This window comes from Gekko japonicus, unplaced genomic scaffold (genome assembly GCF_001447785.1).
Source record: "Gekko japonicus isolate JY-2015 unplaced genomic scaffold, Gekko_japonicus_V1.1 scaffold347, whole genome shotgun sequence".
Lineage (NCBI taxonomy): Eukaryota > Metazoa > Chordata > Lepidosauria > Squamata > Gekkonidae > Gekko > Gekko japonicus.
In genome coordinates this window covers 282,315-296,636 of record NW_015173133.1, presented here as the reverse complement: position 1 = coordinate 296,636, position 14,322 = coordinate 282,315, and the positions used below count along the sequence as shown (strand labels likewise).

General features: G+C 42.4%; 1 protein-coding gene across 6 annotated transcripts in view; it reads left to right on the top strand.

The window, feature by feature from the left end:
• UNC93A (unc-93 homolog A (C. elegans)) overlaps positions 1-14,322 on the top strand; it is a 38,341-nt gene that overhangs the window by 4,974 nt on the left and 19,045 nt on the right. For 3 of the 6 annotated variants that reach the window (XM_015422173.1, XM_015422177.1, XM_015422178.1), the window contains exons 2-6: positions 3,112-3,361; positions 4,242-4,423; positions 8,063-8,292; positions 10,151-10,279; positions 12,281-12,489. In XM_015422173.1, coding sequence (XP_015277659.1) covers positions 3,275-3,361; positions 4,242-4,423; positions 8,063-8,292; positions 10,151-10,279; positions 12,281-12,489 — 837 coding nt within the window. In that variant the 5' untranslated portion in view covers positions 3,112-3,274. Of the gene's footprint in view, positions 1-3,066; positions 3,362-4,241; positions 4,424-8,062; positions 8,293-10,150; positions 10,280-12,280; positions 12,490-14,322 lie in introns of all 6 variants that reach the window. The other 3 variants (XM_015422174.1, XM_015422176.1, XM_015422172.1) reach the window with 2 other exon arrangements.

Genomic DNA, 14,322 nt, shown 5'->3' with positions numbered 1-14,322 from the left:
TGGGAAACATTCACAGCTTGGTACAAAACGTCAGCCTTATCAGATTTCTGTGGTGAAGATTCTGCGCATTCCTTAGAGTGGAATCACTGAAGGAGAGCAGAAAATCCAGTCCCCGGACAGGCATAAAGAATAGGCCATGCTGATCTCAAGGCATTTTTAAAAATGCCTCCATTTATTTATTTATGAGTGGGCAGACTTTTCATATGCTGCAGAGCATGAGGCTCTAATGAAAGTTACACTGAGGAATTCTATTGACATGTTGTATGAGACTTGATGATCGAGAATGAAATTATTCACTCCATGGATATCAGCCCAAAAGGCTGGAGATATAACCTGTCCAGGTTTCAGTTCTGGGAATTGTTCCTCACAGTCTATTCTTCACTGGATTACAAGCTAAAATGTAATATCATATTAGCTCCCTTATGCCTGTCCTGCATCAAACATGATCACATCACAACTTTCCAGCAGAAGGCTCTGGACAATTCCTGTCAATTTGAAGAACTATCTTTCCCCCCCAAACCGGGGGGGGGGGGGATTGCAAAAAAAATTCTCTTTGTTTCAAGTTTGTCATCTTTTATTACTTTCTGAATTGGGCTTTGTCCTATTTTGAACTTCCACTTCATTTCATGGTGAGAACCTACCTCGTTTCTGCACGATTTACGTAAGTCAAGTATTACACTGATCCACTGTAGAGATGCATTCAGTTCTTAACTAAACGAATGTCAAATTCAAAGTATTACCATATGCACTACAGATAAAGGGTTGGGTCCAGCAGTCTGCTCACACAAGGATTGTGAGTCATCACAGTTTTTCCGCTCACAGAGCAGTGCCTACCAGCCATGGCAAATTGATTCCCAGGATTGTGGAGGGAGTAATCACCATTCAGGTTGCTGGGCTGGAGTTAGGGGGGAGTGCCTCTTCCGTCAGCAGAGCCCCATTGACAGAAAAGAAAGCTCCACTGATAGAAGACCAGAAAGGGTAAATTATCTATGTTCTTCTTGTATCAGGATTTTGCCATTGTAATAATGTTTCCCCTTCCACTGAAGTGCTTCAAAATAGCAGAGTATCTAGATAAGAGGTTCTCAAGTTTTATCCTCAGTCCTTCAGCCAAATAAAATATATAACTATTCAAACTTCTCTAAATTAAGGTAAGGAGGTGAGTCTCACATTTTGGCCAGCATGGTGTAGTGTTTAAGAACAGTGGACTCTATTCTGGAGAACCAGGTTTGATTCCCCACTCCTCAACATGAAGCCTGCTGGGTGACCTTGGGCCAGTCACAGTTCTCTCAGAACACTCTCAGCCCCACCTACCTCACAAGGTGCCTGTTGTGGGGAAAGGAAGGGAAGGTGATTGTAAGTGGCTTTGAGACTCCTTAAGATAGAGAAAGGTGGGCTATAAAAAACCACACTCCTCCTTCTAGAAGTAGGAAACATTTTCATGTGGCGTTGGGTCAGTATGGCAGCTGTTAATATATGAAAAACGAACCACATGGATCATTGGGTGATGACTCCACACGTGGGTCACAACTGCTGCCTGGAATGTGCAGCACTGGCAGTGCAGTCCTCTGGCAATAGGAGTGATCCATGTGATGAATGATTTACACTGTGGGATCTCAGCCAAGCAGAACTACTGTGGCACAGAAGCCTTTCTAGCAGCTTGCATGTGGCAGCTGGAATGTGACAATCAGCCCCCTTAAGATAAAGACCAGGCAGGATCACCAGGCAGCATTCAGTCTTATGCACTCTGCTTACGACCAAATAAATCAATAAAGCAACACAGTGCTCTCTAGTGGCTGGTTCAGTGGTTCCCAGATCAGTATTTCCCTTGGAGGCAGTCATCTTCCTTTGTGATTACTTTCTCTAGAGGAATAGCCATTCTACTTTGTTGCGGCAAAACCCACAAAGAGTCCTGCGGCACCTTAAAAACTAATTTACTGTGACTTAAATATGAATGGGCTAGAAGCCCTTTATTAGATGCATGGAAGTGGTGTAGTAAATTAGCAGATGCGTGTTTGTTTACGGAGGAGGGAAAGACTCTGTAAAATGGTGTGGCCAAAAATATGAAATGTAGAGGAAAGAACTGCTGCCTGTTGTTTTTCATGGACCTTCAACCCCACTGTTTACAAACCTTTTCCTCTCCTGTGGAGATAGATCAAGATGGGTAGACATGTTAGCCTGTCTGTTGCAGTAGAAAAGAGCAAGAGTATCTAAAATATGTGGCAGGGTAGGAGCTTTCGTGAGTCACCGCTCACTTCTTCAGATAACCACATATTCAGATAACCTGCCACATATTTTGTTAGTCTTTAAGGTGCTACTGGACTTTTGCTCTTTTCTTCCTCTCTTGTGTATTCCTGAGATCGATAGATACAGAGGAATACAAATATGTGAACGCAAACATATTTCAAGGTTGGAACCCTTCACACTGAAAACACCTTTTATTCCAGCCCTCAGATATCCGTAAACATAAGAACAAACAGGCTTTATGGCAAACAATGAAAGAGAAATTACATTAGGCCATGGTCCAGTCAGAGTTATGCACTTCAAAATCCTTTTGATTTCAGTGGGTAAATTTTCAGCATGTGCATTTAACCGTCCCATTGAAATTAACAGGAAATCAAAAGTGCTTAACTCCAGGTGGCCTGTGCCATTAAAAACAGCCAACGTGCAAACTTCCTCCAGAACTAACTGAGATAAGGATTACATGAACTAGCCTTACTTTTGCATGAAGCATATTTGCTGTGGTTGCAGTCTGTTATTATCCTGTCACATAAACATCGTAGATTATTAAAATGCTATGCAGTCTTGGTTAACAACCCTGGTACACAGCCTTCTGAGCGACCTTTTGATCTTTACCCTTTAAATCTTATCTGTAACCATGTCCCACCCATGCCTTGGAATTGCATTCTTCCTTTCATGCCTTCTACCATAAGAGCAACATGTTATGCTATATAAGGGCAATGAGAAAATTTGCCTCATCATCACAAGTAACTCTGTAGCTGAGTGTAAGGGGGCACATATTAATGCAGATAAAAATCTTGTCTCTGAAGTGCTGCCAATGCTTCTTAGCAGGTGAATGAATAACACAAGTCTATGGATTTTTCAACGTTACAGAAGCTAAAGTTCATTGAGTTACCTGAATGGTTAATGCGACATTTTTGCTTTACCGATGAAGTGAAACTAGAGCCTGGCTGCTATTTCCCCCAACTTCCCTGAACTCTCTGCAACTGGAATGATTCCCTGAAGACCTTGAAGGGCTAGTTGTCTCACACCCAAAATGGAAAATAATCTGAAGAATATCCTTGTTGTCTCATTTGGATTCTTGCTTCTGTTTACTGCTTATGGAGGGCTCCAGAGCCTACAGGTGAGAGGACTTAATTATGGTACTTGTTCCCCAAGGAACATGGGAGTCCATTCAGGAAAGATATATTGAATGAACGATAGCTCTGTAGGCATGTGGCGTTCCAGTGTGGAATGAAAGAAAAGCCAGGAACAACTAAAAATGAACAGAATATAGCCCAAGAAACTCATAGTGTCCAGATACGGCTAGTAGAAAAACAGAAATGTCATGTTACTAGCGAAATTTGGAAGGCCAGCCAACTCACCTTATTGTGCCTGGTTTGAAAGGGTGTGGGCTCCCTGTTCCCTATAAAGAATACTTAAGTCATTGTGGTAGAAAACACCTTTCTTGTAACAAAGAGGCCCCTAAGGCACTAAATGCCATACTTCCACTTGCAGTGCTAGCCGGTGGATATGGAAAGAAAGGTGTGTGCCTTTCTTTTCCCCTTGTCCAAGATGTTTGGCTTCCAGAATTCGACAGGCCTCCCCCTACAACTGCAGGAGCATTGCACACACACACCCCCATTGCTTCTAGACGTTCCTATGAACAGACTGGCTCTCCTTAATTCCTGTTTTAACTAAGGTCAGGTTCTTGCCCTATCATCTGTAATAAGGGAAATCAGAAAGGTAAAATATTTTACATTTTACATTTTGTAAAATAAAAACCAGTCAACAAATGAAGATGCTTTCTTGTCCTTCACTCCACCACCTTGTCAAAGGCTGTGGTCACACACACTAAATAATCCACTTTCAATGCACTTTACAACTGGATTTTACAGTGTGAACTGGCAAAATCCAATTCGAAAGTGCATTGAAAGTGGATTATTTAGTGTGTGTGATCGCAGCCTTTAGTCTCCAGCTATTTATTGTACATGTTTGTATCTGTTGCATTTTTGTCTCTACAGAGCAGTCTCCACTCTGAACAAGGCCTGGGCGTTGCCTCTCTAAGCGTTGTCTATGGAGCTCTTATCCTGTCTTCCATGTTTCTCCCACCAATGCTCATTAAGAAATTTGGATGCAAGTGGACCATTGTAGGCTCCATGTGCTGCTACGTCACATTCTCCTTGGGCAACTTCTATCCCAGCTGGTATTACTGATAGCCTGCTTCCTATGAAATCTGTAGTCTTTGAGGGGAGGAGGGTTCTTGAAAAATACTGTCAACCTAATCAATGTACTGAAGACTACCACCATCTGAGGGGGCATGGCTCAGTGGTAGAGCATCTGCTTTGCATGTAGAAGGTCACAGGTTCAGCTCTCAGCATTGCCAGTTAAAAGCATTAGGTGATAGGTGATGTGAAGGACCTCTGAGACCCTGGACAGCTACTGCCAGTATGAGTGAATACTGACACTGATTGACCAATGGTCTGATTCAGCATAAGGCAGCTTTTTGGATACTCATTGGGTGATTTTTTGAGGATTGAGTAGATGCGGGGAAAATCGCACGAAGCTGCAGGGCAAAATGCGGCCACGCAGCAGCTTGTGTGAAATTGACACGTACCATCGGGGCAAAAGGGAGGACTTAGCACGGAGCAGCGCTTGTGGGAAATCACCCATTGGTCCTTTCCACACTTCGATCTTATCCCTGGTTTTTATCAGAGTTCAACTCGTGACATGATACCTTGCATTTATCCCTGGTTATAACAGCATCCATTTATCCTGAGACAAGTGTGGCACAAAACTGGGGTGACCGCAATGTAATGTGAAAACAAAAAAGACCCCAAGATAATTACAGGGGTGAACTCAAGTGTAGTGCAGAGTGTAATTTTGGGGACAGGGTTGAACCAGGATTGAAGGACCATTTAGGGCTGCCAACTGGCCTGGGAAAAATTCCTATCCCTTTAACAGATATTTAATTAGCAGAAATGGACTGTTGAAGTTTTTCATGGCATGGAGCTGGTATTTGCTGCAGATCATCATGGGCTGCTGATCAAGCTGATCAAATTGATACCAAAAAGGACAACAAGAGGGATTGGGTTAGAAGTTGGCAACCCTGATGCTCATGCAGATTTTTTATGCATTTGCAGGACCTGGATGTCTTAATGTCTTATTTTTACGGGTGGAGCCTAAGTGAATGCTTTTGCTCTGGGGGCACTTTGGGATGTTAAAATCTCCTGGGAGAAAGCTGAGCCAAGTTTTCCCTCTGATGCTGCAGGAACTGTTCGGCTAGGACCTGGTCAGTTGCAGTGTTGGGGTGGGATCCCCATTTCTTCCTCCAATGTTGCCACTCGTGGCGTGGGAGTAGGCATTGTGTGAACCTACAGCCACCACGGCTGCTGCTCAGGTCTGAGCCACATGGCCCACTCTTGTCATCCACAGCCTGGAGAGAATTCATTTGTATGACACCCCTGGTTCAGCAGTTCAGCAGCCCCTATAAAGGGAACATACTTGAATGCTTCATGCCGCCTCCTGGTTCAGGAGCCCCTGTCCTTTGACATGAAGTAAGAGGGGAACAGAAGCATCGTAAACTACTGGGTGCATTTCTTTCCTTCTTCCCTGGCTGCCATCCTTCTATCTAGAGATTCAAGGCTGATCATCTTCTGCCTGATTATGAAGAATTAAGATGTAGTACAGAACAAAGAACAACCTTCTAGATTGGACTTTGATTAGTGATGAGAAATGAAAGTTTGGTTTTGGTTCACAGTTGTCCCCACAATTAGATGATGTTCAGCTCTCAGTTTTCAATCCATTCTCCTAGATTAGGACATGTAACTGAGGACAGCCGCTGCCCCAGCTTCTTTTCTGTGTTTCTGTCCCTCCTCTGCTCTTCTATGAGCCCTCATTGGAACACAACAGCTAAGCATATCCAGACTTTTTGATAAGCAATCTGCCCAAGAATGAGAAAGCTGAATAAAGAGAACGTTACTTAAGCTAGGCTTGTGTGTGGCCATTGGTTTTGTAGTCTAGGTGATCGCTAGGTTCTCTTCCTCTAGTGGACAAAGCCCTGAGCCATATTAAGCAAAGTGGAAGCCAGTAAATGCAGCATCTAACACCTGGTGTTTTAGTATATTTATACTCGAAATAGTGAGGTATGAGGGAGGAAAAACTTCACCTAGGCTGTGGTCACACTGGAGGCTAGATGCAGTCTAGGTGCATCTCTAAGTGCGCTGGTTCAAATTGTTGCGGGAAAGACCAACCAGACAGCACACCCTGCGGCAGTTTTCCTGCATGTTCATCTGGTGGTGAGGCATCCAACCACAGAGCATGCTGCCCAGTTGGTTTCTTTAAAAAAAAACACAGGTGGGCACATGCACATATGCGCTCATGTGCTTATGTGAATATTTGAATATTGGCAGCTACTAAAAAAACCCACCTGGCGGAAATGGATCTGCTGGTTCAGACTTCTCCTCCAGCTTCAGTTTGTGATGGGGAGCTTAGCTGGAAAAGTGGAATGGAAGCGCTGGCATCGGTAAAGGCCAGACTTTCCCCGGTGACTGGTTACTCTGCTTCTGAAGTGGGGCAAAACAGGGTGGCCACAACTGGGGCATGGAAGGCAGAAGTTGTTTTCTTTAAATCCGCAAAGGTACCGCAACGATATCACTGCAAACTGCTCATGTGACCACAGCCTAGTGTTCTGTTATCCTGACACCTTTGTTTCTACCCAAGTGCACTAAATAATGTTTTTTTAAAAAGAGTTGGGTCTATGTAATAAAAACTCATGATCACAGCCATGCAGAATGATAAATAATCCATTGAGCTTTGTTAGCATAATCAATTTATTACCTATTTATCTCACCCTTCATCCAGATGTAGTTCTTCCATCCTGCATTTCATTCTCACAGCAACTATGTGAATGTGTTAAGCTAAGAGTGACTGACCCAAGGTCACCCACCTAGTGAGCTTCATGACCAAGCAAGAATCTGAACCTGGGTCTCCCTACACTCTAACCACTAACCTACTGCCTCTCAATTATCTTCCTACCAATCATCTATTCTCATTTCTCTTAACAGAATTTATATATCTCTTCCTTACCAGTGAGGAAAGTAAATTGCTTGTTTCTCCAGAACACCAAAATGTCTTTGCTCATCATCTGAGCTCAATAATGAATGTGGGAGAAACGGTGTTCTGGAACTTCACATTGTTTCTGCCTGTCTGAATTGATTCTGCTCACTTTCTCAACTGATAATAACTGAGGATTCCCAGTAGGTTTAATTCCCAATGGATTTAAACCTCCTCCCATAACTGCATGAATTTGTAAAAAAAATGTTGTATGGTTCATGGAGACTTCTTTAAATATTGCTTCATTTAACACAAATTGAATATGATAAAATAATTATGTCTAACTGACCTGTTCTTGATGAAAGGGCCAAGACCTATTGAGATATTCACTTATGATGAGAAGGATGATGAGATGGTAGGATACCTTTCATATGATCTAATTCCTTGTGGGTCTTAGCACAGAACTACTGAAAAAAATACGTAATGATAAAGTTTGAGAATTTTATTTTATACCTTGCTTTTTTCTCCAGCAGGGACCAAAGGTAGCTTACAACATTTTTCTCCCCTCCTCCATTTTATCATCACAACAGCAGGTAGCTATGTTGAGAGAGACGGGGGGGGGGGGGGACTGGCCACAGTCACTCAGTGAACTTCCATGGCAGATCGGGGAACCTGGGTCTTCTAGACCTACTCTAACCGCTATTACTATGTTGGCTTTCATATTGTTTGGCTTGTTTTTCACAGTGAGTTAGTGCTCAAAATAAATAACTAAATATTGTGTTTTTGATAGGTATACACTGATCCCAACGTCTGTGATCTTGGGTCTGGGAGGAGCACCTCTCTGGTCTGCTAAATGCACATACCTCACCATTGCTGGTAACATCTATGCCCAGAAAGCAGGAAAAATAGGAAAAGATGTTATCAATCAGTATTTTGGGATCTTCTTTCTGATATTCCAGTCTTCTGGAGTCTGGGGAAATCTTATATCTTCTTTAGTGCTTGGCCAGTCTACTAACACAGGTAAATGTATCTTTCTTCCCTGTCTTTTTCCTTTAAGACGGGTATGCTACAAGCATAGTGGATCCACCACCACCCCCGCGCGCCTCCCAATTACTGCCTTTAAAAACCAGGAGACAGTGTCAAGTAGAGTACTGCAGAATCAATTTCAGTGATAACAGGCAGTACCAAGAGAAAATGAGAAGTGGTTCATTTTAAAAAATACAGCAGTATGATGTGATGACTGTATCCTTTACTGAATCCTTAGTTCATTTTAGAAGAAAATAAAAATTTCTTAAAGAATAAAGCTTATCATCAAATTGTAATGCTCACAAAAGCTCACAAAAGCTAAAACGAAATGCCATTGTCCTTTCCCAATCCATCAGGCAAGGGAACACCCTGTTCCATTTAAGGACAAGAGAGCGTTGTAGCTGTGGGGTTCTTTGGCTGAATACAGCCACAGTTGGAAGGAGGAAGAAAGCATAAGTTGCAGGCAGGCACCTTCCCCCTATCATTGCTATTTTTAAAATCGGAAGTAGCTACAAGAACTCCATGTTGCCACAATGTGTACTTAAATGTGATCCAGATATGGTCTGAAAAACATCTGCTGCAGCAACCTTGTAAAAATCTGAGTTGGTTGGGGTCTGAACAGGAGGCCTTCTAGGAATCCCGTATAAGCTACCTTGTGCACTCCATAATGGAAGACAGATGGGATATGAATATAAGAAGCCTGCAAAATGGTTTTGCTAGTGCCTTGCTGAAGAAACCATTCAGCCCCAATAAATGTAATTGCTGCTCATTAGCCTTGACCTGGAGACTTTGCAGCCCAAGGCATTGAACTCACAGTGACACTGGGGTGTGAGCTGGGAGGTGTCCTACTTTATGATTTATGATGGCAAAATTATGCAATTCTGGGGAAAATTAGTTCTGAAATGATTTAGTCTAGAGATGTATGCCCTGACCTGGGTGGCTCACGCTAGCTCACCATATCTTGGAAACTAAGCAGAATCAGCCCTGGTCAGTATTTGGCTGGGAGACCACCAAGGAAGTCCAGGTTGGCTACTATCAGGCAGGCAATGGTAAACCACCTCTGAATGTCTCTTGCCATGAAAACCTTATGGGGTTGCCATGAGTTGGCTGTGACTTGGCAGTACTTCCTACCACCACCATATTGTGTCCTGACTTGGATAGCCCAGCCCAACCCAATCTTGTTAGATCTCAGAAGCTAAACAGTGTTGGCCCTGGTCAGTATTTGGCTGGGAGACCACCAAGGAAGTCCAGGTTGGCTACTATCAGGCAGGCAATGGTAAACCACCTCTGAATGTCTCTTGCCATGAAAACCTTATGGGGTCACCATAAGTCAGCTGCCATTTGACCAAAAAAGAGAGAGAGAGATGTATATAATTCTGTATTTTTATTTTTAGTTATTTTTAGTTGTGTCATATTTAGTTTAGGATTATTAACTCAGGCCAGAAAGAGTAGGCTGTTTAAAAGTAAATCCACAGGTAACAATACAAGTAGCCAGTTACTAGCCAGTGTCATGCTGGCCATGAATAAAACTCAACTGATTGAACAGGAACTAATTCAAAACTCTGGTAGCTATCCTAAAGTGATAGCTTCAAGGCAACATCATGTTTGTATGTGTTCCAAAGGAAGATTTACACAATGCAAAAGGGCACAGTTTGGGAAATTAAGCTAGTATTCTTTTATGCTCTAGTAGTTCTCTGACCTATCTGGAAGGAAATGACTCTCAGAATTCTTAGGAACTCATTTAAAAACCACTACCATATAATTTCGGTTGGTTGTCTTACTGCCTTAGTTTTGACCTGCATTGTGACTGCTAACGTTCTTCTTTTGTTCTGGTTTGTTAATGGACTTGCAGCAAACTCAGAAGCAGATCTGGCATGTTGTGGCGCAAATGACTGCATGGAAAATCCAGTTGGAAATGACTCCAGAAGTTCAAATGGAACAAGTGATACCTTAGTCTACACACTGCTTGGAATTTATACTGGTAGATAGCCTCAGGTTCTCTTATGTGATATATGGGACAGTGTACATAAATGAAATTTACAATTGTTTCACTGAATAAGCTTTGATATGCTATTCCTCACAAGCTCAGTAGGTTTAGCCACACTGTAAAATGGTTGTTGTCAAAACTCCCAAGTTTTAACTGTATTTTAATTGTCCTTAAAATAAAAGGATTGGTTTACCTAACCTAGGCTGCGGTCAGAGGTACCATTTGGCGAGGAGGGGAGGTGCCCCTATTACCTACAGTGGAATTTGACTCGCAGTCATGTGATCACACACCCGTTTGTGCTCTGGGCTCAGCCTGTCACAGCATGATCAGACACCCCATTCGGGCGAGTGAGGTTGCCTTTTGTTTCCCATGGACATAATGAGGAATCAAACCTCCGCATGGAGGGTTCCCCATGGAGTATGCGGTTATGTGCATACTGCAAAGCAAGGGGGGAAACGGCACCAAGTCAGGATGGAATGGTCAGACCATCCCCGACGGCTTGATAGTGTGCTTGAGCAATCATACTAGGGAAACTCTGTCCATGACCCAGGACCAGACTTTCCCCAGTGTCTTTCTCAGATGTTGCTGTCTGATTGTGCACTTTAAATCTGTCAGGCATTTGCAGCTATGTCAGATCTAAAGGCACATCTGATTGCAGCCCTACTTTCCCATTTTACAAATTAAAAAATTTTTTTGGTATGGCATGATAAATGAGTATTGACAAAGGATATCAAAAGGAGACATAGATAAAATTTCTGCCAGAAAGATGACAAGAAACATCTGCTTCTGACTGTGTTGGTTAGCTATGTAGTGTGACCAGTTATGCCGTATTTGACTTCTTTCCAAGATGAGACCCAGTTTCCTAGAACAGAATTTAGCATACACTTTTCTCAATATTTGATTTAGTTTATTTATAGACCTTTCAGCTCAATGCCAGCCAGTAAGATATAATTAAAATTAAATAAAATACATTAAAATCAATACCATAAACATGTATAAAACACTGAATTCCAAATAGTGCTTACTAGGATTGCCTCTTAAAGAGGCAATACACAAAAGGTGATATACATCATTCTCCCTTCCCCTTTTTATCTTCACAACAAACCTGTGAGTTGAGTTACACTGTGTACGTGGGACGTCCTAGGGTCACCCTGCCAGTGTTATGGCAGTGTGGATTTAAAGCCTTTCAGTGTCAAATCTTGCAGTGAAAATCGCATTCAAAATGTTAATATAAGCTTTGAATGTAGAATTTTTCACTGAAAACTTGAGCAGTGAGAATGGAATTCAATAACGAATACTCTGTATGAGTATTGTAATTTATTTTATGTGTATTATAAAATTTTAGGCTGCTTTATGTAAGCTGCCCTGAGCCAGCTTCAACCAGGACTGCGGGATAGAAATATTATTATTGTTGTTGTTGTTGTTGTTGTTACTATTATTACTATTATTATTACTATTATTATATGTTAATTTCTGCTGTAGATCATATGGAGATACCTGTGTGCATATGAAGCTGCTCTCCATTATTGTAATAAAGCTTAATATGGTTGTTCTAAAATGTAATTTTCCTCGTCACATAAATTTTGTAGAAGGCTGACACTACATCTGAAGACAGAGACTCAGAATGCATAATTTCATGTTGTCCCGGTGTTTACAGTGTAGACGTTAGGGCTTTCATAATGGCATCAGTGCAACCTCTGACCTGACTCAAAAGGATAAGAAGTTTTTCTTATGCAAACACACCGCTGGTTTTTCCAGCTGTCAGAACACAAAGACCACATTTGAACAGAGAGAATGATGTGTGGCAAGCGCCGTGAAGATTTAGGTTTAAGGCAGAGATTATATGTAAATTCCTTTGCCTCTAAGTCTTGATTTGTTAGGAACTCATATTTATCACATGATCTGACCCCCTACTGAAATTTGATTATAATAAATCAATTTTCTCTTACATTCCGGTTCTTATATTATTATTGCAATTATCCCTTGAATATGCAGGTAGTGGGGTGCTAGCTGTGTTGTTGGTCGCCGTGTTTCTGGATCAGATTACAGCCAACAAAGAAGAGAACAAAGAGAAAACACCATCATTCTGTTCCACCTTCTTGGCAACATTCTGGCATCTTAAAGATGTGCGCCAGTGTCTCCTGATTCCGCTGACCATGTACAGTGGATTTGAACAGGGATTCCTTGCTGGTGACTATACCAAGGTAGGAATGCAAATGAAACTCATGTTGCTCTTTCCATCCTTACATCCCATTCCACTGTATTTGAAAAAGTGTGCTTTGCACACGAAAGCTCTTACCTTGAATAAACCTTTGTTGTTCTTAAAGGTGCCACTGGACTCTAATTTTTTTTCCATCCTTTCCACTGTTATCTCAGCTACCACAGTTATTCAGTACATTAAACTTATGCTCATTAGGGGTTCAGGATATTCTCTGTTAAATCTGCCATACTGTTTTTTAATTCTTGAATTGACTGTAGGCCTCTTCCACATTTTGGGAGTAACAGAATCCACAAGCAGAGGCCACCCAACAGTTGTGGGGGGGGGGAGGTTACAACCTGAGCCTGAAAATAAAGAAGTGAAGGACATTCACTCCTCAACTGCTGAAATGGCAGATCATTATGTGACAACAAACACAAGATCTAGTGACTGAGACCTTTTCCACACACTTGAGTTACTCCTGATTTTCTTGGGCGCCAATCCACAAGCAATGGAATTGGTTTGGGCAGAGTTCTTCTGCATGTCTTCCCTCCATGTGCATTTTACAGTTGTGGAAGTAGTTTATTTTCTTCTGCACATGGGTTAAATAATTATTTTCAAGTGAGGATGCTGTTGTCATTGGTGTCATTATTGGTGGTGTCAGCGTTTTTTTGAAAAACAGCCATCAAATATCACTCTATCACTGTAGTGTTGTAATAATAGTTTAAGCTGGTTCTCTGAATTCCATTTTTTTTAAGTAAGTCTCTAGCTCCTACCCTCGTGGAGATGTAGGGAGAAAAGCATATCTCAAGGGAAGAAACATTAGGTACTAGGAAAACAGCAACTCAGAATCGGCTTCCAGAAAAACATTGGGGTAAAAGTGATCTCAAGGCTGGGGGAAAAACAAAATTCAAAGTGAAATTTTGCATGTGGAAATCAGGGGATAAACTAAATGCATGTGGAAATCAGGGACAAAAATGTGGAAAAGCCCACTATCTCGTGAGATCTTAGCCACTGTTTTAAAATGCCAGAGCTGCATTTTAGGAAATTGGTCAGGAGAACATTGGGGGGGGGGATAGGGGTGGTAGTAGGAGGTAGAGGAGGAAGGATGGAAGTGGGAAAGCAGTAGTGGGAAGGTGGAAGGAAAGAAATGACAGAATGTCAGATAAAAGGAAGGATGTGTTCAGTACAGGCAGCAGCATGGGGAGAAACATGGAAGATAGGAAGAGAGAGGATGATGGAAGAGTGGAGGCTAATGGAGTGATGGTGTTTCCCCTCTCCCATGAGTTCCTCATGGAGTCCCTGCTTTCTAAAGTCTACTTTCAAGCAATGCATTCACAAGACACAGGTCATTCTTAGGACCAGACATGTGAATGGAAGATTTATCTCCACTTACCGTGCAGCTTCCTTCTCGGTGGTCCAGACTGAAGCAGTCCTTTAGACTCCTTACTCCTGGGAATAGCTCCTCCTCTCCAAAGGCAGGGCCAGCAAACACTTTAGTCACAGAGGGGGGGGACTTCTCCCCTGGAACCCAGTCGTTCTCCAAGCCTCCATTCCCCTTCACTGCAAAGGAAACTGACAACAACATCACTCCCAACAGGGAGCTAACCACCCAACAAACATTAAAGAACTCATCCCCCAGGCAGAACTGTCTAGGGCAACCTACCCCCAGCCCTTGTCTGTGTTTTAAGAACATAAGAGATGCCAATGTTGGATCAGGTCAAAGGCCCATCCAGTCCTACTCTGTCACACAGTGGTCAAAAATACCAGTGCCATCAGGAGGTCCACCAGTGGGGCCAGGACATTAGAAGCCCTCCCACTGTTGACCTCCCCCCCCAAA